This window comes from Myotis myotis, unplaced genomic scaffold (genome assembly GCF_014108235.1).
Source record: "Myotis myotis isolate mMyoMyo1 unplaced genomic scaffold, mMyoMyo1.p scaffold_m19_p_9, whole genome shotgun sequence".
NCBI lineage: Eukaryota > Metazoa > Chordata > Mammalia > Chiroptera > Vespertilionidae > Myotis > Myotis myotis.
In genome coordinates this window covers 25,935,871-25,963,076 of record NW_023416401.1, presented here as the reverse complement: position 1 = coordinate 25,963,076, position 27,206 = coordinate 25,935,871, and the positions used below count along the sequence as shown (strand labels likewise).

Sequence of the window (27,206 nt, the reverse complement as noted above, 5' to 3'; positions counted from 1 at the left end):
TCTGAGAGAGAGAGAAAAGAGAATAAACAGAGAGTAATAAGTAATAGGGAAATGCAGTAATCCTCACACTGGGATGAGCTTGGAGGCCCTGGGCACACAGGAGCAGAACCTGGAGGTCTGGGAATGTTCCCTGGAGGAGGTAACATTCTGTGAGACTAAAGGGAGAGTGGGAGTTGAGGAGGCAAAGTCAGGGAGGAGAATACAGAGCAGAATGCCCGGAAGTGAGGCAGAGCAAGTCATATTTAAGGAATTACAAGGCCTGCCGCCTGGCTGAAGCTAGATTTGGGGTGGGGCAGCAGGGGATGAGGCTGCAGGTGTCAGCAGGAGCCAGCCAAGGGACTTATACAACTGCATCCCAAGGCAGTAGGGAGCTATGTGAGGGATTAAAGCAGGGAAGTGGCATGATCAGCTGTGTCTTAGAGACAGAGCCCTCTCCCCCCCCAGCTACTGCGTGAGACTGAGAGGCACCCAGTTTACACAAGGGGTATCCAGACCTGTGTAGGGACCTCAAGAGATAGCACCCACCTCCACAGCCCCTGCTTCATCTGCACTGGCCCATCATTTAGCAGATCACCCTCACCTCAGCCTCAGCTCTGGGGAGAGGTCAGGGTGCGGTCTGCGCTCCATCTGACCGCATTCCTTCTGGTTTTCCATCTGCTTCGCCCCTGTGGCCACAATGGTCATCTTGCCATTCTTCAAGCATCCCAGGCATTGCACCCACCTCAGGGCCTTTGCACCTTCTGCTTCCTCTGTCTGGAATGCTCTTTCCCAGATATCTCCTTGGCTCGGTCTTCTGCAAAAATGTCACCTTCTCAGTGAAGCCTTTCTTGATCACCCTGTTTAAACATACACACACACCCTCATCAGCCCTCCATCCCTTCCCACTGCTTCATTGTTCTCCTACGTACCCATCACCATCTGACACATGCCTGTCTTACTGATGTGTTTAGTGTCTTTCTCTTTCCATTAAGAGGAAGGCACTATGAGAACTGGGATGTTGGTCTATATTATTTGTTGCTGTAACCCCAGTGCCTAAAACTGCATCTGGGACATCATAGCTGCTCAATAAATAAGCAGAAATCAATGTCAACAGAAAAGTCAGCATAAAGCCTCACTGTTTTAATATAATTTGTCCCATTTATTGAGTAGCTACCATGAGCTAGGCAGTGCAGTGCGCATTTTGCAGGCATTGCCATCTAAGTTAATCGTGATAACAATGCTGTTAGGAAGACACTGTTATTCCCATTCTATAGAAGAGGGATTCAAGGTTCAGGATTACAAAGCCAGGACTGACTCCAGAACTTTAGCCTTGACCATGGTTCTCTTCTCTCACCTGCGCTGGGCAGATGGGGAAGCTGAGGCCCAAAGAACTGCAGGCACACTCCCAAACTAATCAAATAAACCCAGGGTCCGATTTAGGGCCCTCCTCTTCGCACTGTCTCCTGCATTTCTGCAGAGGGCATGCCTCTCCCAGCACCTTCCTGACCAACCTGGGAGCCCCTTGCAGACATTGCCCTCCCTGGAGCCCATTAGGGCCCCCCTGCTCTCTCCTAGAGCTGGTGGAAGCTGCCCCCATCCCTGCTCACAGCCATATCCCCTACAGAGATGTACCAGTTCAGCATTAAGGAGTCGGCCCCCATCGGCACAGCTGTGGGACGCGTGAAGGCCGAGGACTCGGACGTGGGTGAGAACACGGACATGACTTACCATCTCAAAGAGGAGAGTGGCACCGGTGGCCATGTGTTCAAGGTCACCACGGACAGCGACACTCAGGAGGCCATCATCGTAGTGCAGAAGGTACAGCTGCCCCAGGAGGGATGGGGGAGGCAGGCTCTAGGGCAGGGGTGGGGAGTATCCAGCCTGCGGGCTGTATAAGGCCCGAGAAATCATTTGGTCTGGCCCTGACAGGGCATTAGGGTGAGTTAATTAAATGTTTGACTAAATAGAGCAAGCTAGTTTTTTTGAGTTGATAATTTTGTATGGCCAGAGAATGATGTTATAAATATCCAAATGGCCCTTGGCAGATAAAAAGGTTTCCCCACCCCTGCTCTAGGGGATGGAGTCAGGGAGGCCGCTGACAGCCAAATACTCCCTCCCGACTCCACTCCACGGATCAGGTCTTTACAGAGACCCAGGGCCACCCTGGGAAAATGCTGATGGTTTCCTCCCCATTTTACAAATGAGAAAATGAGGCACAGCAAGGTTAAGTGATTTGTCCAAGGTTGCACAGCTAGTTGTCAGGGCCAGGGTTCAATCCAGATTTGAATCAGTGCTTTTAATCACTACTAAGTGCTACTTCAAGTCCATACCAGGACCTTTACCTGCATCATTTCCTTTAATCCTGGCCTTTCTCTCTGAAGGAGACATCATTAATGTGCAATTTCACAAGTGAGAAAACAGGCTTAGAGGGGTAAAGGGGCTTGTCCAAGGCCCCACCTATAAGGGGTAGAGCTGGGATTTGAACCCAGGTCTTGTGACTCCAAGCTCTCTCTTTCCTGAGTCTAACAGTCTTCCTCACTCATTGCCTTGTCCAGAAACCAGAAGTCAAAAGTACAAACTCAGTGAGTCCTGGAGGAAGAAGATGAAGGTCAAATAGAGAAGCAAAATCCATTTTCCAAGACATGGTCATGGGCATGGAAACTCAGGCTGTGCAGGCCTTTGAGACTGTCCACTCCAACCCTGCTCTCCCGCAGGAGGTCAAATCCCCTGCACTGGCTCTTGGATGGGGGTAGACCTTTGTACACGTTCAGGGACAGGATGCTCACTCCCTGTCATTGTCCAGCTCTTCCTCCTCCTATTAGCCAGAACCTCTCTCCCTAAATCCATTCCTATCAGCCTGGGCTTTGCCTTCTGGGACCCACAGAAACATCTGCCCCTGACAACCCTTCATTCACTCAATAAGTGCATTCAGACCCACTCTCTAGCTGACCTTGAGCATAGAGAAAACTGCCAATTTCTTCAACTACTTCCCAGAGGATTATAATATGATAGCGGGTATCCTATATAATAAAAGGATAACATGCAAATTGACCCTAATGGCGGAACAACCAGTTGCTATGATGCGCATTGACCACCAGGGGGCAGACACTCAGTGCAGGAGCTGCCCCCTGGTGGTCAGTGCACTCCCACAGAGGGAGCTCTGCTCAGCCACAAGCCGGGCTGAGGGCTGCGAGCGCAGCTGCGGTGGCGGGAGCCTCTCCCGCCTCCTCAGCAGCACTAAGGCTATCCCAGGCTGCCAGAGGGATGTCTGACTGCCAGGCTCCCTGGGGGGATCAGGCCTAAGCCAGCAGGTGGACATCCCCCGGGGGGTCCCGGACTGCAAGAGGGCACAGGCTAGGCTGAGGGACCCACCCACCCCGAGTGCATGAATTTTCTTGCACCGGGCCTCTAGTTTATTATAAAGTGTTTACAATGTGCCAGGCACCCTTCACCTGCTTTCCATGTATGAATTCATTCCATCCCTACATCGTCTCTTTGAGGTACTATCATTGTCCGTTTCATAGGCCCCAAGGAGTTCCATCCTGTGCGTCCAAGGTCATGCATCTTGCAGAGCAGAGTAGGGCTGTGGGTCCAGGCAGTCTGGCTCCAGAATCCACCCTTTAAACACTGTGCGGTTTTCAGTCTTCGGGTCTCACTGTACAGTGAGTGTCTGCACTGTAAGATGAGCGCATTCACAGGTGGGGATTGGAGGCCCAGAGAGGCACAGTGTCACAGAGCAGTAGAAGCAGGCTCTATCGCCAGCCATGGGGCTTCGGCATAGCACTTGCTTGCTCTCACCCCCAGTGCTGCCCCCGCCCCCCAACTCAGGGCCCCTCCCTCCAGCTCCAGCACTGGCGCCTAAGGTGTCTCTGTGGAGTCAGTGCTGGCTCAGGGAGCAGAGCCCTGCCTGATTGATGACCTGGCTCCAGAACCCATCGCTCATTCTCAGGCCAGGCCACTGCCTGCCTCCCTGCATCCTGATTTCCCAGGCAACAGGAAGGAGGGAGGAAGGAGGTGGCAATTTTTGCTGCTGGAAAAGGTGGGGGGTGGGAGGTTCTGAAAGGAAAGGCGGGTCCCTACACACCAGGCTAATCTCTAGGAAGGTCACCCTTGTACTCAGAGAGCTCCCCCACCACACAACTGAGGTGCCTGCTGCCCCACCATGGCAATTTCTCTTTGCTGTCAGGCGGCGATTTTCAGCCTTTTTCATCTCATGGCACATATAAACTAATTACTAAAATTCTGCGGCGTACCACACAACATATTATAATTTTTGCCGATCTGACGAAAAGATAGGTATGATCTTGATTCGTTCACACCGGATGGCTATTGTTGTGTTGGCTCTTGTCATTTTTTTCTTTGACAATCTAAGGGGAAAGAGGTCAGTGCCCCTGACTAAATAGTCAGGTATTGCCGGTGTTAAAAACTCTTGCGGCACAGCGGCTGAAAACCGCTACTGTGAGGCATTGTCTTTAGAAGGCCAGAGCCAACACAGCCCCGGAGCACATTCATCAGAGGGTCACCCCTCAGCACTCCCGATAAGAAGCAGGGCTCAGTGTGGGCTTAGCCAGCTCTCTGGGAAAGCTCTAAGGCAGCCTGGCTTAGCCGGCTCAACTCGCATTAGCCGCTGCCGCCTATGTACCAGGGAATATGGCCTCTAATCCTCCCACCTGGGGCCCAGAGTGGCCAAATAGATGCCCACAAACACACAGCTGGGCAGCAGCAGAGCCACCACCCTTTCCTCTTGTGGGGTAAGGACTTGGGAGCCACACTGCCTGGGTTTGAATCCAGCCTCCGCCAGTGACTGCCTAAGTGATCTTGGGCAAGTTACAGACTTCTAGACCTCAATTTCTTCATGTGTGAAATGAGATAACAATACAGGCCTCGAGGGGTGTTGTAAAATTAGATAAGTTAATATGTTTAAAGCATTGGCACATAGTAGGCGATTTGTAAATTAAGAAATGAAATGTCCCAACATACCGTGCTGAGTAGTGAAAGTCAGGATGTTAGTACGGTTTAGCCCGGAGTGTCTGTGTCCCTAGGCAAGAGGGTCCTGCAGGGACCTGTAACCAGAGAGCGGTGGGTCCGCACATGGCCTGGGGCCAGCCCTCCCTCTGGGTCCACCTCTGGACTGGGGTGGGGGAGGTTAGTCAAGGCCCCAGGGGACCCTGCCCGCTCACTGGCCCACTGCTTCCTCCTCCAGCGCCTGGACTTCGAGTCCCAGCCGGTGCACACGGTGGTCCTGGAGGCCCTCAACAAGTTCGTGGACCCCCGCTTCGCTGACCTGGGCACATTCCGCGACCAGGCGATCGTGCGCGTGACGGTGACCGATGTGGACGAGCCCCCCGAGTTCCAGCCGCCCTCCGGCCTCCTGGAGGTGCAGGAGGACGCGCAGGTGGGCTCCCTGGTCGGCGTGGTGACTGCGCGGGACCCCGACGCCGCCAACCGGCCCGTCCGGTGAGACCCCCGCCCGGGGCCACGCCTGCTGCCTGCTCTCCAGCCACCGCCCCTGCGCTCGTGTGGGCCCAGCGGGAGGGGGCCGGTCGGGAGGGAAGGAGGAGACGCTGGGTGGGGGGAGGGGGGAGAGAAAGAGAGGGCACAGCTGGAGTTCTGAGACAAAGGAAGCCCGTGTGAGGTCGGTCACAGATAGGCCAGGGACTCAGGGCCAAGTGGAGGTGCCCCGACTCCCACCTCCACTGTCTTGCCCCACCTCTCCCTCTCCACTGCTCCCTGGATCCCCCCTAGACACCTCAGGCTCCCGTTTGGAACTGAGCTCTCAACTGCTCCCGGAAAAACAAACAAACAACAAAAAACCCACTCCTTTCTTCCAGTTCCATCAAAAATGTTGGCGACATTCTCAACTCCCGTCTTTCTCATCGCCCGCCAAGCCATCAGCCGACTCTGTCATCTCCACTTTAAACACATCCAGAATCTGACTACTATTCACCCCCTCCCACCGCCCGTGAGCCTGGCACCTCTTCCTCTCGCCAGGGTTGTCACAGTTGCCCACGGGTCTCCCTGCTCCTGCCCTCGCCCCTCTGGAATCTAGAATGGGCACAGGGCCAGGTTGAAACAGCTCAAATGTAAATCAAAGCATGGCCCTCCTCTGCCCCACGCCCTCACCTCTCTGGCTCAGAATAAGAACAAGCCCTGACAGTGACCTCCAGACCCTGTGAGATGTGGCCTCGCAGTAAACCTCTCAGACACCCCCACACACAGCCCTCCTTCCCGGCTCGCAGGCTCCAAGATACACCAAGCTCACCTCTGCCTCAGGGCCTTTGCCACTGCTGATCCCCCACCCAAATGTTTTCACCCGAACACGGCCAGGACTTGTCCTCTCACTTCCTCCAGGTCTCTGCTCAAGAGCGAGGCCTCCTCAGTGAGGCCTCCCCTGACACCCTCTTTACAGTTTCAGCTCCACCTCCATCCCCAGCCCCAACCCTTCAGATCGCCTTTCCTCTTTCCCATGGTCCTCGCTCGCCTTCTTCACCATCTAACACACCGCCTGTTCTCTAATTATTTTGTCTCTCCCATGAAAAGATAAGCTCCATGAGGGTGAGGCCTTAGACCTGTGTGTTCACCACTGTATCCTCAGGGTTTGGCCCGATGCCCAGCACTCAGTGGACACACACTGAATGTGTGGTGAGAGGGTGAAATGTAAAAACAGACAGACTGAGGAAAGAGACAGTGAGAGAGAGACACTCATGGAGGTGTGGGAAGGCAAACAATGAGAGGAAGAGAGGTGAGAGAGAGGAGAGCCAGTAGAACAAGGACAAGAGTAGCTAAGAGAGACATGGACCTCCCTGGCAAGATAGAAACAGACACAGGTAGAGAGAGGGGCAGAGCCGGGATGGAGACAGGAGGGTAGAGGGGAGGGGAGACGGGGTTGGGGAGCCCCTGACTGTGGCTTTGGTTGGAAGAAGGTCGGATAGAATAGAAAGGGGAAAGGGTTGTAGAAGAACCTGACCCAGTGGGGGAGGTCAAGGGTGGAGGGAATGGCTACCATTGCACAGATGAGAAGGAGTTTCTGGAGCCCCTGTACATAGTCAGTGAATGACCTCTGAGCCCACCATATGCCCCGCTCTGTGCTGAGCACTGGAGAGAGTGGGGAGGGAAGTTAGTCTGACACGAATCCAGACGGGTAACAAGCCCTCGTCATCTGTGTGACTGCTGTCTTGGAGAGGGACAATGCACACGCAACCTGTGCAACCTTATGTGGCAGCCCCAGGTGAGGACACAGACACCATCTTTCTAACTGCCCAGGGGCTCCCAGACCGGGCGATACCCTCTGGGCTCGGGAGCCAAGTCCTAGAGGCGACAGGAATGGAGCTGGGCTGAGTACCTGATCTGATCAGATGTAAACATGAGGAGATGAGCATTCCAGGCAGAGGAACGGCATGTGCAGACGTATGGAGGCAGAGGAGTGGTTGTGTGCCTGGGGAAGAGCGGGCTGTGATAGCTACAGTGGACTGAGGAGTGAGCAGCGAAGGTAAAATCTGACGGGCCTCCAGGGCAGGCTGAGGAGCTCAGACACTGTCCCTGGGCTGGCTGTACCCTTCTTGTGGCCACAACTGTCCTGCCTTTGAACTCCTCCAACGCCCTTCCACTCAGGCTGTTGGCACAGTCTTTCAACCTCCCCCTCAGCCTCTGGCTGGGCCCCAGACCTTGGGGCAGGTGGGAGGGCATTATCACCATTTGCCAGGAAACTGAGGCCCAGAGAGAAGAGGAGGCTTCCCTGGGCTCTCACAGTGAGTTAAGAGCCAGGAGTAGGAGCCGACTCCTTACCTCCCAGATCAGTGCTCCCGCCCACCTGCTCCCCTCCTCTCCAATATCGCTCTCTGTACCCCTTCAGTCATCTCCCTCCTCCCGCCCCTCCCTTCCCGCCTGCTTTTATCAGCACTGAAAGGGCCAACTTTGAAACCTTCTTTCATCTCTCCTTCTGGCCCCTTCCCTGGGGCTCCTCAGATGTGGAGGCGGTGAGAACCTTGAGACAGGTCCAATTTAACACCACAAACATTTACCCAACTCCTCCTCCGTGCCAGGCCCTGAGCCAGGCCTGGGGACACCACCGAGATGACTCAGCCAAGGGCAGAGCTGGAGAAGGGTGCCCAGTCTATAGAGACAAACAGAAAAGGAAGCCATTGAGAGGCTGGGGAGACAGGGACAGGTCCTCAGAGGCCACACGTGCTACCGAGGGCCTGGCTTATATCCCAGCTCCCTAGTTCCTAGGGTCATGGGTTCAGCCAACACCTATGAATTGAGTCGTGTCCAGCATTATTCCAGGAAATGCAGAAATGGTGATGACCCTATCCCTGACCACATGGGCTTTGCCTTCTCCTGGGGGAGACAGTCAACAAGTGATACATGGGATCATCTACATATATAAAAGCCTAACCGACTGTTACAACCGGTCGATCAGTAGCTATGATGATGCACTGACCACCAGGGGACAGACAGTCAACACAGGAGCTGCCCCCTGATAGTCAGTGAGCTCCCACAGCCAACCTCTCCTGCTTCCCCCCCTCCCGCCTCGGCAGGCCCCAATAGGCCCCAATAGGCCCCAATTGCTGGCCAGGCCGAGGGACCTCACCCGTGCATGAATTCATGCACTGGGCCTCTAGTTGCTTATAAGAGCTATGAAGGAAATAGAGTCGTAGGATAGGGGGTTTGCAGGCCACAGGGAGCTATTTGGATTGAGCTTTCAAGGAGTTGATAAATGAGCTGAGATCATATGGTAAAAGAGAGCCAACCATGCAAAGATGTGGGGGAGTGCAGGTGCAAAGGTCCTGAGGCAGGAACAAGCATCGTGTGTTCCTGGAAATGAAGGCATGAAGTGGTATCCTGGGAGGTTTGGCCTCGCACAGTAGGCGCCTGGGAAATACAGAACTGCATGTACAGGATGGTTTCTCTGAGTCCCGGAGCAGGGGAGAGTGGATGATGCCACATAGGGTTGCATCTGTGCTTCAGAGTCTATTTTATTCGTTTTACAGATGAAGAAACTGAAGGTCAGAGAGGAGAAGTGACTCATCCAGTGTCACTCATCCTGAAAGGGAAAGGAATGGGCTTTAACCCATGATTGTCCCTTCTTGAGTCCATCCTCCTGCCGTTTCGCCCCTGCTGTTACTCTCTCTGTGGTTAACGCAGTGACCAAACTTGTGCCATGCTTCCCCAGTGCATGAGGCACAGAGATGAGTCAGACATGGGTCAACGGGAAGACTAGGCTGCCACGTATATGAATCTGGTGACAGATCTAAGTCTGAGTGGGTTTGGGCTGAGACAGGGGCGTGAGGACTAAAGAGCTCCAGGAAGGGGCGAGTTCTCTCTCATCAAGGAGAGACGTGAACACAGGCTTCCCCCAGGTGGCCCCAAAGGGCCAAAAAGGATGAAGTGGAATAGGAAGGGGGCACCCCGGGGTGGAGTGATGGTGAGGGCCAGGGGGTAGGAGCAGAATCATGGAGCCAGGAGGTTACGTTCAGGAGCAGGAAGATCAGCTAGATGAGCTCACGTGAGGAGTTGGGGGATGAGGACAGGGACAGGCTCTGAAGGACCTTGATGTCAGGTGAGGGAGTGGGGCTTTATCCCTCGGCAGTGGGCAGCCTTGGATAAAGCTCTCGAGGGAGGAAGGAAAGTGTTCCGATGGGCCCAACTCTGGAAGAGGCAGCCGTGTGAGTCTCCTTTGAACACCAGAAACAGGAAAGCCCACCCCGGACCCGAGGGAGAGAACCCCAATGCGCTCCCAGCACTCCACAGTGGGTGCGGCAGAACGGGCGTGGGCTTTGGTATCACGAAGATCTGGTCTGAATCCCAGTTCAGTTGTAGAATCGTGGGGCAATCCCTGCCCCGCTCCCAGCCTGTTTTCCCATCTCTAAGACGGGCATCGTGATCATACCTGCCTCGTTCATTTACTCAAAGAATGGGCATGTAGTGTCTACTAGGCTCCAGATTCTGTGCTTGGTGCTCCCAGGGCCGGAGGGAGGATTACATGTTTGGATATTACCATTTTCCTTGGTGGTCTGGACACTGTTTCTCCCCTTCGTTCTGCAACCAGTACTAACCACATACAAATGTCTAGGCATCTTGTATAGGCTTTGAAGTGTGCCTTAAGGGTGATGGGGGAAGAGGGAAAGAGTCACAGGCAGGAGGGAGTGAGCAGAGAGAAATCCCTGCATTTGGGGAGGCAGCCCTTTCATAGCTAAAAGGTGCCTCCCGCTTGTAGCTCAGGTAGGGTCTGCATTCTTCAGCCTGCTGCATGTGTGTGTACATGAGCCAGCACACAGGAGCACCAGGAAGGCTGTACACAGCAGAACCTGCAGACTTTCATGTTTATTATGCCTGTGTGCACTATCTATCTATGCACATGTGTATGTGGTGTCCATGCCCACGCGCACCCAAGACAAGGAGCAGTACCCACCCCACTCTACCCTGGGCAACCTGTTTGTGGCATGTGGGCGCTGGCAGGTGTACCTGGGTGGCCCTAAGGAGGGTCTCCTAGACCTGCGGCTCTGGACAGATGTGGCCTAGGAACTCGACTCTGCCCCTAACCAGCCCTTTTGCCCCAGGACTAGAAACCTGGCTTCTTTGAGCCTCAGTTTCCTCATCTGTAGAATGGGGTGAGACAGTGCCTGGGAGGATTTGAGGAGCTTAAGGCATAAAGCCTTTACACAGGCCTGGCACAAAGTCTTGCTTGGCAAATAAAAAGAAGAGCCAGTTGGTACATGACATGTCAGGCGCCCACTGCTGTTATGTGTTTTATTGGTAGTCACTTGTCTACTCTCACAACCAGCCTGTGAAGTGGGTACCATCATCATTATCACCATCTCCATTTTTAAGAGGAGCAAACTGAAGAAGAGAGAGATTAAATGACTTGCCCAAGGTCACACAGCTGCTTCAAACCCAGGCAGGTGGGCACCAGATCTGCACTCCTGCCCACCCCCCACCCCCCAGGCCTCCCTTGCACACGTGTGGGCACGCGCTCACTAGCTGACATGCCACGTTCTCTCACTGCACTCTCCCACCCCCGCCTGCTCTGGTCCCCTTCCTGCTTTCCAGGTCCTGGCTGACCGACGAGAAGCAGGATAGTGAGATTTGAACAGAATCTTCTAGACCAGTAGTCGGCAAACTGCGGCCCCTTGAGTGTGGCTCTTCCACAAAATACCACGTGCGGGCGCACATACAGTGCGATTGAAACTTCGTGGCCACACTCAAGGGGCCAAAGATCCGCATGTGGCTTGCGAGCCGCAGTTTGCTGACCACTGTTCTAGACCCAAGGGGGCCTCCTATCTTCTCAGGCCACTTGGCAATCCTCCAACATACATGGCACCTCCCACTCCCAAGCACGCAGACCTCACACTGGTTGGAGGGACTTCTGTGTACCCCTCGCCAGGCATTTCTGAATAAAAATTAGAATAACAATAATTCTCACTCTCGAAGTAATTTTCCTGGAACTCCAGCTCGACATTTAATCCTCCCAACTGGCCAGGTAGGATTATCATCTCTATTTTGCTGAAAATTAGGCTCAAAGAAGGAAGTGACTTACCTGGGTCTGGATCCAGACTCAGGGCTGAGCAGCTGCCTCTTAAACCTTTGCTCTGCCGACTGTAGCGCAGTATCTCACACACAGACACGCACACCACTCACCTAGTCAAGTCACACACACTTTCCACCCACCACGCAGGCCAGACACACAACTCATGCCCCTGCACGTGTGGCACACACGCCTCTGCCCACCCCACGCTGCCCCCACGCTTGTCAGGCCACACTCCTTGCCACGTGCTGTGCCCATCCCCCTCCCCTCCCACTCACTGGCTGGCTCCCTGAGCTGGAACAAAACCACCTGGGCTCAGCCAGCCACAGTGACCTGCAGCCCCACGTCTTTAGCTGGTTAATAGCGGCCCCTCCCCCTTGGCCTTGGGAACAGCTGCCTCCACTTAGATTCCAGGCCCCCCTTCCTCTCTGGGAAGGAACAAAAGAGAAACGCTGGGGGGAGGAAGATCGGAGGAGGGAAAGGAGAGGAGCGAGCGAGCAGAAACGAGGGGCGAGGAGAAGCAAGGAGGAGGCAGTGGGCATCCTCCCACAAGCCCTGCCTCATGCCCAACCCTGACCCCCTCATCAGGAGCCCCAGGTTGTGTCATTCCCCTGGACTCCATTCTCCTGCCTGAAAATTCAGGAGGAGGTCTCCATAGTCCCTTCCAGCTGAGCTGACACTCAGGGGCTGCTTCTACCTTCTTTGGATGCAAACATCTGACAGGGCCGGGCTGGGGGCAAAGGGGACCTGAGGCTCCACGGCTGCCGCTGTGGACGGGTCAACAGCTAGAAAGAACTCTGGTCTAGAGTCCCAAATGCGGGTACGAATCCCAATTCTGTGACAGTCCCTGTGCAACCTTGGACAGGGTCATCACTGGCCCATATGGCACTCTTGAGAAGATGCTCCCTGGGCGAGGACACACGACTTGGCAAGCAGGACACTGGCTGGACTTCACCCCCTCTTCCCCCTTCAGCCTGGCACCTTTGTCGGGACACAACCTTCATAACCATACTGGCGGTCTTACGCTTGGCAGGTGTCCTCTCTGAGCCTCAGTGTCTTCATCTGCAAAACAGGGAGATCCTATCAGCCCTACGGGATGCCAGGCACAACCTCATTTGTCTCATTTGCCCCTTTATCCCCAGGGCCTAGCACAGAGCAGCACAGAGAAGGCACTCCGTTAATGGCTGGGCGTAAAGGAATGAATGGAGGGATGGCTAGAGGAAAAGCAAGCTGCAAACTATTTGAACCTTCCCACACACAATCACCCACGAGGACCGAGGCTGGTCAGGGGCAAGGCCGGTGTTGGCTCAGCAGTTTAGGGTTAGGGAAAGGCACTAAGTGGGACTCAGGAGACTGGCTGCACTGCCTACTATGGCCATGTGCACAGCCCTTCGCCGTTTCCCACAGCCTTCAGCTCCACGACCACAGTAACTATGAAAAGAATAGCGCTGGCCAGTGTGGCTCCGTTGGTTGGAGCATCGTCACATATACGTGATGAAAGGTTGCTGGTTCGACTCCCAGTCGGGACATGTACCTAGGTTGCAGGTTCGCCCCCTGGTTGGGGCACAGTACGGAAAGCAACTAATTTATGTGTCTTCTCTCTCTCTCTCTCTCTCTCTCTCTCTCTCTCCCCCTCTCCCCCTCCCTCCCTCCGTCCCTCCCTACCCCTCTCTCTAAAAATTAAGCATATCCTCAGGTGAGGATTAACTAATTTTTTTAATAAGAAGGGCTGTCACCTATGCCCAGATCTGTGAATCCCCTCCTCCAGTCCACACCAGTGGCAGGCATTAGTCACACCCTTTCCTAGGTAAGCACACAGAGCCCACGGAGGCCCAGCGACCTGTCCAGGGTCACACAGACAGAATAAGTAGCAGTGGACTCCTCTCAGACCTGTGCAGTCCCACTGGGAGTCATCATCCCCATTCAGCAGATGAGGAAACTGAGGCCCATAGAAGTTTGGTAATGCAGCCAAGGCCCCATTGAAGGGTCATGTCAGGGCTTTGGTGGCCTCGCCTCCCTGGGCCTTGGTTTCCCCTCTGGGAGGTGGGGAAAGGGGCGGCGGGGGCAGAGCCTCGGGCTGAACCCTGCCCACCAGGCGGCTTTGTCCTGCCGCACAAAGAGCCCTTGCTTGGCATTCGAGGCCTTTGTGGGCTACGCAGCCTGGCGGCACCCGCCTGCGTTATCAGCTCAGGAAGCGTCAGCCAGCGCTGGCGGGGCCTCTCTGGGCTGCCGCCCGAGACATGTGCTGGACACGGGCCTTTCAGGCCTGGAGCCGCCACACAAAGGCCCGGGAAGACGGCAGAACAAAGGGCTTTTTCACTGGGCAGCTGAAAGCCGCAGATTAGTTCCTGCATGCTGTGCAGGCAGGGTGGGAGCAGGCAGCCAGCGGCTCCTCCCCCAGACCCACTAGATGCAGCATCACTCGCCCAAGTCCCTGATGGGGGGCGGGGGGGGTGGGCTTCCACGCCCAGGCAGCCAGAGAGCATCATGACCCAGAGCCCACCCCTTTCCCCTGCTCAGAATTCCTCCTGCCCCCCCCCCCGCCCCCCCCCCGTCCCTGTCCAACCTCTGAATCCTGTGCCCTGCCTGTCCTGGTGCCTAACTCTCCCCTTCCCAGTTCTAACCATTTTGCATCATTTTCCCTTTCCTGAATAATTCTCACCACCTACCTTTGCACCCTCTGTTCCCCCTGCCCCATAAACAGCTTCCCCCTTCTCAGGCCCAATTCCAGGGTCACTGCTTACAGAAACATAAGAATCGTATATCCAGCGAGTGTTAACTCCCTTCAGTGACTCTGCCTACTTCCAGCCTCGCAACAACCGTTAGCCCAGTTACCCAATGACGAGGCTGAGGCTCAGAAACGCTGAGGCTGCCAGTGGGCACACAGCAGGCACCCAGTGCAGCTGAGATGCAAACCCAGAACCTTTCCACCCTCCTCTGGTGGAAAGGCTTGCTCTGCTCCTTGTGCCTCCCAAGCAGGTGTCCTTCTTGGTGATAGGGCGGAGTGGGGCGAGGGACATGGTGTGGGTTCCATCTGGTGCTGGGGCACCTCAGTCAGCCCCGCCCTGCCTCCATCAGGTATGCCATTGACCGAGAATCGGATTTGGACCAGATCTTCGACATCGATGCGAACACAGGTGCCATCGTGACGGGCAAGGGACTGGACCGTGAGACCGCCGGCTGGCACAACATCACAGTGCTGGCCATGGAGGCAGGTAAGCTGGGGCGAGGGGGCAGGATGGAGAGAAGGGTGAAGGCTGGGGGGCAGGGTGAGGCGGGGCAAAGAGGAAGAACCCTGCAAAGATGGCAGGGTGGGAGGAAAGCAAAAGTCAAGGGGAGGCCCAGCCACTGTGGCTCAGTTGTTGAGTGTTGACGTATGAACCAGGAGGTCATGGTTTGATTCCCAGCCAGGTCACATGCTCCGGTTGCAGGCTCAATCCCCAGTAGGAGGCGTGCAGGAGGTAACAATGAATGGCTCTCATCATTGATGTTTCTCTCTCTCTCCCTTTCCCTTCCTCTCTGAAATCAATAAAAATATATTTTTAAATGTCAATGGGCAGGAACAGAGAAATGTCGGAAGGATCCAGGCCAAAATAGCAGGGCCAGTCTTGAGGCTGGTTTCTTCCCTCAGCAGTTATTGAGCACCCACTGCATACCAAGCCCTGTGTTAGAGGCTGAGGATACAGCCCTGAACAAGACAGACAAGGCTTCTGTCTTCCTGGGGGAAGCGAGCCTGTGAACAAATGGAGAGAAAAGGTGGATATCGAGTCAAGGGAGAGAAGAGAGCAGGGGAAGGCGGGGGATTGGGGGGGGTTGTTTCTCTTAAGAGAAGGCCTCTCTGGGAAAGAGGCATTTCAACAGAGACCTCAGTAAACTGAGGAGTCATGCTGATATCTAAGGGAAGAGTGTTCCAGCAGGAGGAACAGCCAGTGCAAACGCTCTGAGGTGGCAGTTTGCTTGGCCTGTTGGAGGGTCAGCAAGGAGGCCAGTGTGTAGTGAGGGGCAGAGTGGTCAGTCATTGTAGGGTCTTCGGCCTTTACTCCAAGTGAGGTGGGAGTCAGTGGGGAGAGTTGAGCAGAGAAGGGACGAAGTCTGACAGGGTGCCTCTGGCTGCTGCATTGAGAATGGAAAGCAGGGATCCGCTAGCCAAATGCCAGGGTGCAAGGAGGACACGTCAGTGTCCTGGCCCAGGGCAGGAGCTATGGAGGACGGAAGAAGTGGTCAGCTTTCAGAGACAGGATGAAGGGAGAGCCAGCAGGACCTGCCACAGGATGTTGTGGAACTAAGAGATGGAGAGAAGTCAAAGAGGGCTCCCAGGTGCTTGGCCTGAGTTTCCAGAAGAGGAAAGAGTGTGAGTGTGTGTGTGTGTGTGTGTGTGTGTGTGTGTGTGTGTCACAGGCACACTTTGGTGCCTCTGGGAAGGAGTGTGAACTGGGAGAGAAAGGCGGGGAGTCCTGAGCCATGGGGTCCAGATAAGTAAGGCCGTTGAGGTGAGGAGCTAAGAGCAGAGGGATTCACGGAGCCGCAGGAGAGGGGAGAGGGCAGCTGCAGGCCTCCGCTATAGCCACACGAGGCTGCCCCGACCTGCTCTCCAAGCTCCCACACCCTGGCAGCTGTCAAGGTCTCAGAAGGCAGCAGAGCCGCCAGTCAGCAATCATGACAACAGGAGTCCTCGGTCTCTGAGCCTCAGGCAGCCAATTTTCAAACTCCCCTCCTCACCTCCTAGGCCCCAAACCCCTCCTGGCCCTGTGGGCCTCCTGCCTTCTCCTCCTTCCGCAGCTGCCCTCCCACTTTGCAGGCCCCACCAGCCGCCCCAGGGCTGGGGCCGAGGAAGTCCCTAGGCTGAAGTTCCCTTCGTCTCTTTCAACTTCACTTTAAAAGAAAATACAAAGCTGGCTCAAGCCTCAGTGCCTGCTGCTCCCAAGCCTTTGAATCCGCTCTGCCGCACACGAGAGGCCGACAACAAAGGTGGCTGGAGAGGAAGTGGCGGCTGGGCGGGGGGAAGACAGCTCCCCCTTTGCCTCCCTGAACCTACTCCCTGGGCAGCCAGGGGGACTGGCCAGGCTGCTGGACAGAGATGCCTCCTCTCCCTCCCACAAACGTCTCCTCCAGCAGCCGTCATACCACCTGATGGCCCACCACAGCACAGCCGCTCCTGGGGGAAGTGGGTCCCTGTCAGAGAGCAGCTAGAGTAGCATATAGAAAGGCCGCATCGCTGCCGTGCCAGCGGAGGAAGAGTGTGAGGGACTCTCCCCCATAAACATTTTACAGTGTTTACCTAATACACATTCAGGACTGGTCGCTTTCTAGCAATTACTTTTCTCGAATCATAATCAGTAATAGATCAGCACCCATTTTACTTTGGGAAAATTGAGGCTCCAAAAGTTAGGAGACATGCCCACGGATGTGCAGTGACAGAGCTGGGATTTGGACCAAGTCTGCCCGGTTCCCAACATAGTGTTGCTGTGTGGGCCCCCTTCCCCTGGTACTCGCTGCTCTCTGCGCCCACCCCTGTCCCACCCACCAGTCCCCAACTACTGACCATGGGGAAGAGGAAGACTGGTCACTGGGCTAGAGACACCCCCACCTCTGAGCTGCATTCCGTAACCCCTGCCCAGCCCTCACCAGGATACTCATCAGTGGGGGAAGGAATGGCTCCCACTGCACAGTGCTGGTGGGGGATTAAGTAGGAAAATGCAAGGAGAGAACTTAGCCCAGTGCTTACTAAGTGCTCAGTTAGTGGGACCTATCGATCTTGACTATGCACGTCACTTACGCACCGACTCTGTGCCAGGCACTGTACAGTGACGTGCTCACTGAATCTTCCCACTAAGAGGTGTCGCGCCTGCTGTATTCCCAGTATGTGGACGGGGACACTGAGGCTCAGATAGGTGAAGCCATTGGTCCAAATCTCCAGCCCCAGCCTGTCTGACTCCAGAGCCCAGCTCTCACCCATTGCCCCTCAAGTCATAATTCCTTGGTGCCTGGCAGAGGTTTTGGGGGGAACAGCGATGGCCCCAAGGTCACAGAGCGAGTCCATGTGCGGCCAGGGCCCCCCCCCAGGCCTGTGCTGGCAGCCTGCGGGAGCCCCCCCCCGTGCAGTGCCGAGGGTCCTGCCCTCCTGCGCCTCGGGCTGAAGCATCCATTTGACTTCCACAGAAGCAGGGGATGCTCAGGGGTCACCATGCCCGCCTGCTCTGGGTGCAACAAACGTAAGGTGACAGCATCAGAGGGGAAATATTTATACACAGCGGCCGAGCTGCGCGAGCCCCTCGGAGAGCAGCGTGGGAGGCGGGAGCGCCGCCTGTCACACTGGATTACCTCCAGACTCCCAGGCCACTTAGTATGCTGTCTCCCCTCCCCGTTCCGCCCATGCCGACGCTCCTTCCCTGACATTATCTTTAACGTTTTGTAATCATGAAATATTAATGACCGATATTGAATTTAAAGTACAATTTGTGTCTGAATCCTTCGGTGGAAAGGGCAGTTGTAAAGGGACAGCCTTCAAAGAGAGGGGGGTGGGGTGCCGGGGGCTGCATCCGGCTCCCTCCCCTGGGGTCGGCAGGCCCTAGGCTGGTCTGGAGGGCAGGCATCCGTGCCCAGGAGAGCCAAACCTTCAGCATTAGCCAAATGCTTCCCCATCCCAGTCACCCCAAGCCAAGTCGCGTCTTACGGCCCCCCCGTTTTCCCTTTACCCCAGAGCGTGTGCTGTGATTTCTAATGTGCTCTCAGGAGTATTCAGTCAGTCTCTCTCCCCAGGAAACAATGCCTTCTCCCAGGGCAGGGTCTCGTCTGTGTCTGCAGCAGTCACACCGGGCCAGGCAGGTAGGTAGTAGGCGAGTGTAAATGTTTATGAATGAATGGCTAAATGGGCGCGCCCACCAGTTAGGACATGATGGAGAGGAACTGGCTCCGCTGCTTGCTTCCAGCTGTGTGAGTTTGGGCAGGTCACACCCCTCTCGTTGCCTTCGTTTTCTCATCTGTAAAATGGTACCGCATTGGATAACTATCAGCGATAGCCGTTTCTATTTATTTGAGGCTTACGATATGCCAGACGGCATGCTGTAAGCTTTATCATGCCGAGTGCTTTATATAAAACATCTCGTGTTGTGTGCATTAGAATTCACGCACGGGAGGCGCCTAGCACAGTTCCTGACACACAGCAGGTGCTTTCACGGCCAGAGAACGAGTCTGAGGGGAGAGGGATGTCGGAGATGATGGTTTCCAGCCTCCTCACCCCCAGCCCATTTCATTGCTGGGGAGACTGAGCCCAGGGAAGGGAAGCAACTTGCCCAAATCCACCGATGAGGTGGCTTTCTGACTCCCAGGCCTGTGCTCCTTAGGAGGACAAAATGGGGGTGCCTGCGGGGCTGGAGGAAGGACCAGGGATGGGGTGAGGGGTTGCAGTGGTTTGAGGGGCAGAGAGCACTTTTCCTCCAGGGAGAACCCTCGCACACCATGTCTCCCTCAACCAGCGTTCTCTCGGGGCCCCTCACCAACCTGCCCAGGGCTGGGCACTGAGACCTGGGGGTACACAGAGCCACTGACTTTGGGAGCTCACAGTGGGCAGGGGAGAGACATGTCAACAGTGAGTGGAATCAGGGGGCAATGGGCACTCGAGAGGAGCGGGGAGGGTGCCCAGCCAGAGGGAGAGAGGCAGGAAAGCTTTCGCAGAGGAGCGGACATCTGAGCTGGGTCTCCAAAGCCAAAGAAGCCTTTCTGAGCGGCAAGGGGGGCCGGGTGCTCCCAACACAGAGGCCCCTGTGTGCACAGGCCTGGAGGCCTGCTGAGAAGGAGCACAGGGGTGTCCGAGGCTGGGCTGGGAGAGGCTGGCGCAGGCGGGGCGAGGGAGCACGCAGAAGTCACCGATGTCCTGTGAGCTGGGCGGCTCCTGGAGACGGCAGGAATCGGTGAGCAGAAGACTGACCTAGTCAGATGTGCGGTCCCCAACATTCGCTCGGGTTCAGAGGGGAGGGCAGACAGGAGGGGACCCGCCTGGAGCAGGAGAAAGATGGGGCTGCGAGGAAGACCCGGCTTAGATTCGTGTGGGCGCCGGCCGGCCGGGCGGGCGGGCAGGGCCAGCACGGGTGGGGTGGAAGAAGTGCCAGGGAGGCGGAGAGTGGAGAAGAGGTTTGGCTCAGCCCTGCATGGCGGGGCCACTTTGGGGGGCAGTGACCTCCCCATCACCAGGGGGTGCAAAGCGGGCCTGGGCTCCTCTTGGACTAGGGGACCCCTGGGGTCCTCTGCCACCTCAGCCGCCTGACATGCCACCAGGAACAAGGGTTTCGTGATGCCCATAGTCTCCACAGGACCGCCCAGAACGTTAGGACCACTCAGCTCTAGGGAGGAAAACCTCCCCACAGCACCGATTCTAGGGCCCCCACTGCACCCAGACGTCCTCCCTTACCCTCGGGAGGACTGAACCGCCCCCCAACAAGATCAAAGCCTCCAGGCTCCTTGGGGAAGCCAAACAGATCATCAAAGTCCCCGAGAGACAGAGAAGGGCACCCGACCTCCCACTTCCACTGGAGATGAGTGGGGACAGGGCAGGGCGTGCGTGGAGTCCCCTGAAGCCCCTCCCCTGAGCACCCCCACCTGCTCACCCAGCCCCCCTCACCATCCCGCCTGCTTGTCTTGGCCGGCTGGTAATTGGGATGATAAATCTTCCTGCCCAGCTGGCCAGCTCTAATCAGAGCCCGGTGTTTTTCGATGCAATTTAATTCCTTTGGGAGGAGGAGGGGCTGATAGATGGTGCAGAAGAGGGTCCAGCTCTGCTCCTGCCCCCACCACAGCCAGTGAGCGGGAAGGAGGTACCTCGGAGCTGCCCCTCCCTCCCTCTCCCCCCTCTCATCTCCTCTCTCCCACTCTTGCAGCCTCGATCTCTCTTTCTCTCTGGGCTTCTCTTTCTCTCACAGCCACGGAGAACTTCCAAGTCCAACTCCATTTGTTTTACTGATGAGAAAACCTTGGTCCCGCGATAGAGGCAGGAACAGGGCTACGCAGCACATGGGTGCTAGGGTTACAGCAGTAAACACAACAGACAAAAATTCTGCTGACTTCCTAGCGGGGGAGGTGGGCAATGGGCAAGGTAGGCAGGTAGAAACATGGGGGTGTTGATGTGTGCTGTGGGGAGAAATATAGCCGGGGAGGGGTGTCAGGTGGGAGAGTAAGAGGCAAGTTTAAATAAGGTCATCAGGACTTCACCTGATTGGTTTAACAATGGGTTTCACATTACTTCCTAGTTAGAGCTCAACCTAAAGGTCACTTACTCCAGAGAACACATCCCTGTACACCGCCCCCCCCCCCCCAAGGGCGGGACCCCCTGCTCCATTCTCTCACAGCTCCTGAACTTTATCCCTCAACTCTTTTCAGGGTCTGGAGTAATGTCTGTCCCTGCCACTAGACTGAGAGACCATGTTGGTCTTGCTCACTGTTGTGTCCTTGGTACACAGAAGGTGCTCAATCCGTAATTGTCAGCAAAAACCAGAGGTCTCAGCTCCAAATTGCTCAGTCCATTCCTCCATCTGTTATGCATAAGGGACCCGGGGCGCAAAGTGTAAGAAGCCCACCCACACTGCACAGCCATTCTCTGCCCCAAGTCTGGTCTCTTCCTGAAGCACCCACTGAACTGCTGGGCCCCTTAGCCCCTCGGCCCCCCAAGGCATCACCTGCCACCTCCCAGATTAATGGGGAGCCAGCACAGGGAAGAACCACCAGGCCGAAGCACGTTTAATTTTAATTTAGGAATCGCTAAGGCTGCAGGCCTGCTCAGCTCTGGGCTGTCAATCAGCCTTCCTCAAGGCTGCATCAATTAGTTTAAAAATATTGAATGTAATTTTGCCTGACACAACATATTGCAGCTACTGCAAAATATAATTTATTTTAGAAGAAGAAATAATTAAACTAATTTGCATGTCAGTCAGCTGAACTGAGATGCCAAAGGCGAGGGGGGGAGGCCCAGGGGGGATCTGGCCCCTGGAGAGGGCACCTGCTGCTGGGCATTGGGTGGGGTCACTGTGGGCCTGGGTCTGAGCAGTAGGTGCCTCTGGATGGACAAATATCCAGGCAGCTAGAAGGCCCACTGACATTGTACCTAGACCAAGCACTGGACTTGGAGTCAGGAGACTTAGAACCCAACCCAGCTCTGCCGGTGACTTGCCTGGGGCTTTGGATAAAGTCCTGCCCCTCTCTGGGCCTCAGTTTTCTCATCTACAAAATGGGTTTAACAAGACCTCCTTAACAGGTTGTTCCGAGAATGAAATGAGGTCATAGATAAGAAAGTTTGTTATAAATTGGAAAGTCCTGCACAGAGGTGAAGATTAATGCATGGGTGGGTTCCTTGTTTTATACCAGAAATATTTAAGGTGGTAAACGTGTGAATTATTATTATCAATTTTTACAAATGATGTTAACCTGGGAAGAAGGCAGTCAGAGGTGAGACATCAGGCTGGACTCCCCCACCTGCTGGTCACTCCAGGGCGGTGGTTGGCAGCCCTTGCTACACACTGGGCTCCTGGAGCTGTTAAAAAAATGGCAGTGCTGCCCTGACCGGTTTGGCTCAGTGGATGGAGCGTCGGCCTGTGGACTGAAGGGTCCCAGGTTCGGTTCCGGTCAAGGGCATGTACCTTGGTTGTGGGCACATCCCCAGTGGGGGGTGTGCAGGAGGCAGCTGATCGATGTTTCTCTCTCATCGATGTTTCTAGCTCTCTATCCCTCTCCCTTCCTCTCTGTGAAGAATCAATAAAATATATTTTTTTTAAAAACAACAAAAAATGGCAGTGGCCAAGCCTTGGGCATCTGTGTGTTTTAAAGGCTTCCCAGGTGACTAATTGCAGCCGGCTGGAGACTGCTGTGATGTCAGGGGCACTGGGTCTTGATTTCAGGGTGGCCCACAAGCTCTGGGGGTTCCAGGCCAGCCCCCAATTTCGGGGTCCCTGGGATAAGCTTTGCAGGTGGCGATGTTGGCAGAGGCTCCCCTCCTCCGGTTGATTCAGCTGCCCTGCCCCTTAGATCTGAGACCCTCACTCATGCCCAAGGGCTCAGGGCTTTCTCAAGAGGTGACCTGTGACATTTTAAAAGGGAAGGCGGAACAGCACCAGAATGGTAATTACGCGGGGCGGGAAGGAAGCCGTGTTAACTAACCGTGTCGTGTAAACATTTCACAATCTATACATGTATCAGGTCCTCACACATTGTACACCTTCCGCTCACACCATGTTAATGACAATGATATCGCAACAAAGCACGAACGTTTCAAAAAGAAGAGGGAGGAGATACCAGCAGGACCTAAAGAAATGGTGCCATAGGGGGCCTCTCCTGCTGTGGCCAGTCCTCCCGCAGGGTGGCTGCCCACGGACGGGGAGCTTGTCCTGAGGGCTCCTTTCTGCGTGCCCACAGGACTCTGTCTCTTCTCTGGTCCCTGTGCCGCCCCCACTGCAGGGGAGGGTGCCCCCCTACCCTCCCTCTGCCTCCGCAGGTAGAGAGGTGCCTGTTCCTGGCACAGCCTCACCCTCCCCGACTCCAGAAAGCACCACCATCTGTCTGTCTAAGTTCTCCAACACCGCACTCTTAAAAATAACGGCTCTCCCGGCATTCCCAGTCACGACTCCTATCTCTCACCCCTGGAAAAACCCCCCTAATCGCCGAAGCAGCAGGTCCGAGTGGGCTGAGAGGATAAGGTGCCCCCGGCTAAGGGGAGCTCCAGAGAGGGGTCAGGGTCTGAGTTAATTAAAGACTCACCCGCTTCCTTTGAGGTGGCTGCACCTGCCTCCCCGTCTCCCTTCCTCTCTATCAACACACAGGCAGCCGCAGTCCACATCCAGCGGCCCGGGGTTCAGAGGAAGAGGCAGCCAACCAGTTCCACTCCCCCCAAAACTCCCGGGGCTCCTGGCTGCCTGGAAGCTTCCAGGTTGCCCCCAGAATAGTTCCCTGCCAGGCAGGCCAAAGACCCAACCCTGGAATCCCTGCTTGAACGGGGGTAGTTTCCTGTCCCAGAGGGTGTCCTTGAAGAGGAATGAACTCACGGCTAAGATAGCGGAGGACCAGGCACCAGTGAGCACACAGAGGTCTGGGTGCAGCTAGGAAGGGCCAACATTCTGGGTGTTGCTCAGAGAGGGCAGGCTGGGTGAGGGGTCCCAACATCCTAGTCACTTGGTGTCACTGCTGAACAGCCCTGAGAGTGTTTGCTTATGCAACAGATCCCTATGCAGCACCTGCTGTGTTACATGCAGTTTCAAGGGCTTTACAGATAGTAACTCAGTCTGTCCCCTTAGGCAGCCCATAGCTACTAACCCCCTTTTGCTGGTGAGAAAACTGAGGCACAGAGAAGACAGGTCACGTCTTATGGATCACACAGCGGCTAAATGACGGTGTTGGGCCCTAGCTGGTTTGGCTCAGTGGAATAAGCATCGGCCTGCAGGCCAGAGGGTCCCAGGTTCGATTCCAGTCAAAGGCACATACCTTGGTTGCAGGCTCCTCCCTGGCCTGGGCCCTGGACCGGGCACATGCAGGAGGCAACCAATCAATGTGTTTCTCTCACATTGATGTTTCTCTCTGCCTTTCCCTCTCTCTTCTACTATCTCTAAAATCAAAGGAAAAATATCCTGGGGTGAGGATTAACAACAACAACAAAAAAGTGATGGTGTTGGGATCAGAACCATGTGGCTCCAGAGTTCTAGACCTTAATCACTATGCTCCCTTCGCTCTCTGGTGTGGAAACTCATATCAGAGAGAAAGGTCTTACCCAAGATCAAGCACAGGGTCAAGGACCGAGCCCTGCCGGGAACTCAAACCTCTTTCCATCTGAATCCTTCCGGGTTTCATTCATTTGTTCAACAAATGTATTAGGACCTACTCTGCGTCGTGTCCCACAAAGTTGAAGTCATACGACAGAAGCCTTGACCTCAAAGACATCACAGTGGGAGGAGTGGGGACTTGATGGTTTTGCTGAGGACCCAGGCCAAGACCGGAGGTGGACTTGTCACACCCTCTCAGGATCAGGTCTTGAAAGACAGAGATTTGGGGCTCAGTTGCCAGCTGACCACATCTTTAAACTTTTCCATGTGGGAGTTTCTCTTCGGCACCATGGGGATATAATTGTACCAAACCACAGGGTTTCTACAGGATGCCTGAAATAATGGGCGTGACTGCTCCAGGTGTGTTCTGTCCACTCCATGGTGATGGACAGAGCTGGCGACAGTGCTGGTAGTGTTGCTGGAGGCGGGAGTGGGGTGGTGGTGTGATGGTGATGATGGTGGGGCTGATGATGTGGTGGGGGTGAGGTGGTGATAGTGACGGCCTTCATGTTTGTGATGACGGTAGAGATAATGAAGGTGGTGGTGGTGGTGGTGGTGGTGATAATTCTAATGGTGACAATAGAGCTGGTGGTGATCTAATAGTGATGGTAATAGAGCTGTGTTGATGGCATTGACGAGGGTAATAGTGATGAGGGTGGAGATGGTGATACTGATAGTTATATTGGCAGAGGTGGCAATTGTAATACTATTGGTGGTTGTGGTAATAGTAATGGTGATATTGACAGGGGTGATGGTGGAGATGGTGATGGTGTTGGTGATGGCCTGGGTGGTATTGGTGGTTACCATGGTGAAGGCTGTGGTGCCAATGCTAATGGCACTGGTGGTGATGGTGACAGTGACAGTAATAGTGATGGCTACAGTGATCATCTAATGGTGGTGATGGTGATGGCAATGGTGATGTGACAGTGACAGTGGTGATAACCCACTTGTGCCAGATGTCCTCAGTCCTGATCCTGGTACCAGCTTGATCACCCCACAAGTCTCTCTCAGTGTGACTCCACTGCCTAACCTTGTCCAGCAGCAGGTGGGGGCTTGTCTAGGTCCCATATTGGATACCTGTCACCCTCCTCCTGCGCTCTTGCTACAGACAATCATGCCCAGCTCTCCCGGGCATCCCTAAGGATCCGAATCCTGGACGTGAATGACAATCCCCCAGAACTGGCCACTCCCTATGAGGCAGCCGTGTGTGAAGACGCCAAGCCAGGCCAGGTAACGCCCAGGGGCTGGGGACTGCAGGTTGCTGCCGGGACTGGCCAGGGGCTCCTCTATCCAAGCCCCGAGGGGGCTCGGCCTCACGTCAGCCCCCTGCCCCTCCTCACCTTTAGCTCATCCAGACCATCAGCGTGGTGGACAGAGACGAGCCCCAGGGTGGGCACCGCTTCTATTTCCGCCTGGTGCCTGAAGCTCCCAGCAACCCTCACTTCTCTCTGCTCGACATTCAAGGTGAGTTACTTCTGAACCCCCAAATCCTAGGGTGCATGGAGGGAGGAGCCTAACTTAACTGCCTTCCTTCCACATTATTGATGGAGAGACTGAGACACCCAGAGGGTCAGCGTTGGGCCCAAGGTCACACAGAAAGTCCAGGCCAAGCTGGAGCTGTTGTTACCCAGGCCGCTGGTCAAACCCTGCAGAACAAGCAGCGGGTGGGTGGCCCAGTGGAGAGGGGCATCTCAAGGGTAGAGAGTGATAGATGGAAATACACAGAGAGGCACTCCATGAGGAGGGGGTGGGTCTGAGGCCAGGGCATAAAGAGCCCCTAAGTGAAGGCTGATTAAGCCATACGCACACACACCTGCCTTCAGCTTAGAAAGCGCTTTATGTCACTCGCATTGCTCTTTGCATCCTCACAGCCACCCTACGGTGGTTTCCTTAGCCCTCCTCCATTTTGCAGGTGATGAAACTGAGATTCTAAGAGGATCAAGGACCCGCCCAGGGCCCTATAGGAGTCGGTGGGGAGGCTGGGACTTGAACTCATGCTTGTCTCAGATCCAGTGTACTTCCTGCCTTAGCTCACTACCTTGAAAGGAAACTGCCCCGCCCAGCCTGACTGATCCCATTATGAGACGTGCCCCAGCAAGTTCCCCAAGAATTTGAAGTTTGAACCTTTGAGAAACAGACTGGGTGATCAATGGGCTGGGAGTGAGGAACCTGGGTTCCTCCCAGGCTCAGCTGGTAACTCTATGCAACTCTGACAAGGTTGGCACATCTGTAAGCCTCAGTTTTCATCATCTGTGAAATGGGGGCTGACCATGCCTGCCACCTCAGGTGACTAGGTCCCCCCAGGGAGATGAGGGCTGCCGAGGTGTATTGTGAGTACCTAGAACAACTTAGCTCCTTCATCAGTAACTATTTATTGAGCATTTGTGTCAGGCACTGTCCTACGCTCTGGAAATACATGGCAAACAAGATAAAAATCCCTGCCCTCTGGAGTCTACATTCTAGTGAGGGGAAATGAATCAAATAAATAATATGTTGGGGATGTAAGTGGCTGTGGGAGTGGGAGGAATTATGTAATAGCCATAAGAGTCTAGACTTCATTTTGTTCAGTGCTGGCTCCTAAGTGCCTACAGCAGTGCCTGGCACATAGTAGGTGTTCAATAAAAGGTATTAAACAAAACAGGGTAAGAGTGCAAGCTAATTCAAATAAGATGGTCTGGGAAGGCCATCTGAAGGAATCAGTAGTGAGTAGGGATCTAAAGGAAATGAGGGAGTGAGCCATGCAGATAACTGGACAAAGAATGATCCAGGTGGACAGAGCAGCAAGTGCAAAGTCCCTGAGGTGGAAATAGGCCTGGGATGCTCCAGGAACAGGAGGCCTGCCTGGTTGGCGTGAGTGAGTAACAGGACCAGGAGGAGATGTCCACAGAGAGGTGCCAGGGTCCCGACCA

The 27,206-nt window shown here is 55.0% G+C and overlaps 1 protein-coding gene across 2 annotated transcripts in view; it reads left to right on the top strand.

The window, feature by feature from the left end:
* CDH22 (cadherin 22) overlaps window positions 1–27,206 on the top strand; it is a 121,963-nt gene that overhangs the window by 86,363 nt on the left and 8,394 nt on the right. For both annotated transcript variants that reach the window (XM_036323663.1, XM_036323662.1), the window contains exons 6-10: window positions 1,604–1,797; window positions 5,183–5,436; window positions 14,582–14,718; window positions 25,406–25,527; window positions 25,644–25,761. In XM_036323663.1, the coding sequence (XP_036179556.1) occupies window positions 1,604–1,797; window positions 5,183–5,436; window positions 14,582–14,718; window positions 25,406–25,527; window positions 25,644–25,761 (825 nt within the window). The remainder of the gene's footprint in view (window positions 1–1,603; window positions 1,798–5,182; window positions 5,437–14,581; window positions 14,719–25,405; window positions 25,528–25,643; window positions 25,762–27,206) is intronic.